Raw genomic sequence first — 2,726 nt, 5'->3', positions numbered from 1 at the left:
AGTGCGTATTTGTCCTTTTTCATGAGAGTTTTTGTCTTCCTTCGTGGTCTGTATTTGTAATCGGGGTGTTCTTTCATGTGAATAGCACGGAGCCTCTTAGCTTCGTCAATAAACGGACGTTTTTCTGTTTCCGTCAAAAGTTTCCACTCCGCACCGAGTCGCTTACTGATTTCAGAGTTGTGCATTTTGGGGTTTTCCTGTGCCATTTTCCTTCTCTGACCTCGCGACCACACCATAAAAGCATTCATAGGGCGTTTGACCCTATCTAAGTCTTTCTTCTGTTGAGCCGTAAGGCCCCCACCACCCTGTCCGTTAGAAATGTTCGTTTGCTCGGGTGGGGAGTGAGCCTGGTGAGGGTGGGGTGCCGTATGAACCTGGTGATTCTGGGGGTGTCCCTGATGGGCCTGGTGTGGCGGCCCCATCCCCGGGTTTGAAACCCCTACCCCTGCGAGAGTTTGTTGTAACTGAGCTTTAGACATGTCCTGCTCCATATTCTGTGGGTAGTCACAAACACAACACACGATAGCCGAGTTTATCGAGTAATACAAGTCACGTTTGTCGTGTAAATAAACAGTAGCTTCCAATACCGGCTCACAAACTTCTTTATAACTGCGTGTATTGTTGAAGTCCAATGGCTATGAATATGACCCGAGTCCAACAGAAGAAGATAGAATTGATAAATCTCCACAGCTTTTCTCTGCGTTTCAAAAGAACGTCTCCTATAGTCAAGCACCTCTTTTTCTTTGCCTAATATGCTTTAGTGAACACATGGTTATCGATTGTGAGGCGAACAAACAGAAACGCTCTCGGCCAATCAAATTAGGCTATGCTAATTTCCTGAGTTCTGCGTGTCACTGCCGCGAATAAATTTCAGTGGTGGGCAAGGTGAGAAAAATTGTGGGCGGGGCTAACAGGTAACCGGCATTGTGTGACGGTTCGACTGAGTGAATAGTTTCAACTGAACTTCGTTCAACTCATGGAAAATGGGGACGAGCCAACTATTGAAATGCAGATTTCCTGACCGGGGTGTCAAACGGAACGACTACGGTCAGTTGTGGAATGAGATGAAATTTAATGTCAATCAAATTTAAATACATATTTTAATAAAGTTCTTTCTGTTAGTTGCAAAGGAACGCTTACTAATAAAACGAAATAGAAATGTGTGAGAATATTATAATATAGTGAAATATTTACTTTATTTTCTGGTTATAACTGTTGGAAAAAATATAAAAATACTGTAGAGATTGTTTTGTTTGTGCGAAAAGTATCAACTTATTTTAAACCGCTATTGTGGTATTATCAACAATCTATGTAAAAAAAGGACTGTTGTAGAAGTTTTCAAATATCCTTTTTCTTTAAATTCATTTCCCAAAATCACATTTAACACACATCATTAGGCATCTGTGTTATCAACATGCCAGAGAAACACAGAATTTATATAGTTCTGTAACGAAGTGTTTTTTTTTTATTTCAATGAATAAATTTTGAAGCAGAATAGTAAATATATTGAAATGTACTTTACAAAATTAACATATGGGTTAAATGTATTAACTTCAAAATGTGTGTTCTGAAATATATAAATATAAAGTACATCTCAATTTTTCCATAACATACGTTCATTTTTACCTCTATCAAATCGAAAAATAATTAGTTTTTTTTAGAAAGGAAACAGTTACTGGTACGAATCCATCCCGATTCGTTATTTCAGACACCTGTGTTTAAGCCACTGTTTACCTCTAAGTACGTCGACACGGGAGTAGATATACTTAGAGCTCCCTTTATTCCAGGGGTACGATTTTATTTGCTTTTAGCATTAAAATCCTATAATAATTGAACGGTCAACCAATTAGTACAGGATTGTTTTTTACAGTTGTTTCTTAATACAACATCTTGCAATGAAATGTAGTTGACAGCCGAGCGAACAAACCGTTACATATTGTGCTACAGTTGCCTTCGTTTTCAATGGAAAGTAATTCGTAACAGTTAACGGGTGTTAAGTTACAATATAACCTACCGTCGGTTTCTATACCCGGTCGTATTACCTCTATATAAAGCGTACGAGAATAGGCATTGTGAGTGTAATATCTATCGCATTGTATATGCGAAACAATGCATACAATCGTAACCTCAGCGCCTCGATGTGTCTTGCTACAGATTTGAGTTGAATGAAATCAACAACTATGGCCATTCATGAATGGGAAATGTGTGTCTGGCTGCAGTAACAAAGCTAGAGACCTGAAATTGATTACTACAGAAAATTTCACGCGTATTTTATAGTAAACGCGTCCATAGTAAGTTGTCGATAATTTCAGTACATTAAAGGAATTAAATGATTATATATGTATACGTGTGTATAGATGTGTGTGGCTAAGACTGCATTGAAAGGAATTAGGTATTGTCCCATAGAACCGGCTACTTGTGTATTTATCATCCTCTTTAACTGATAACAACAAAAGCTGTACATGGTGCTCAGGATTTGTATTGCATTCAGGAATATTTCATTCGTACAAAATAATGATTTATTCATTAAGATGTTTTTGTTCTTATGTATGACTATAGGAGGCAGAAGTATTTACATTGTGTATCAAATACTGACTAGATATATTATTTATATGTACCGATCCTGTGACTCGACCTCGGGAACAAATCTCGAACGGATTGCCCGTATACGATTGAAGGGATTAAGCATCGTGCACAGATGTCAGGCACATATTTCATTTACATAT

General features: G+C 37.8%; 1 protein-coding gene across 1 annotated transcript; it reads right to left on the bottom strand.

Annotated features, from left to right (window-relative positions):
* Positions 1-5: 5 nt before the first annotated feature.
* LOC110444354 (transcription factor SOX-2-like) lies at positions 6-769 on the bottom strand (the record flags this gene model as incomplete). Its single annotated transcript, XM_021488738.1, has 1 exon — positions 6-769. A coding segment is annotated over exon 1 (486 nt), but the record flags the coding sequence as incomplete, so codon positions are not given.
* Between the last annotated feature and the right edge of the window lie 1,957 nt (positions 770-2,726).

The sequence above is a fragment of the Mizuhopecten yessoensis genome, unplaced genomic scaffold (genome assembly GCF_002113885.1).
Source record: "Mizuhopecten yessoensis strain PY_sf001 unplaced genomic scaffold, ASM211388v2 hete_36103808, whole genome shotgun sequence".
In the NCBI taxonomy this organism is placed as follows: Eukaryota; Metazoa; Mollusca; class Bivalvia; order Pectinida; family Pectinidae; genus Mizuhopecten; species Mizuhopecten yessoensis.
The sequence above is the reverse complement of the archived record's forward strand: the minus strand, read 5'-3'. Positions and strand labels throughout refer to the sequence as shown.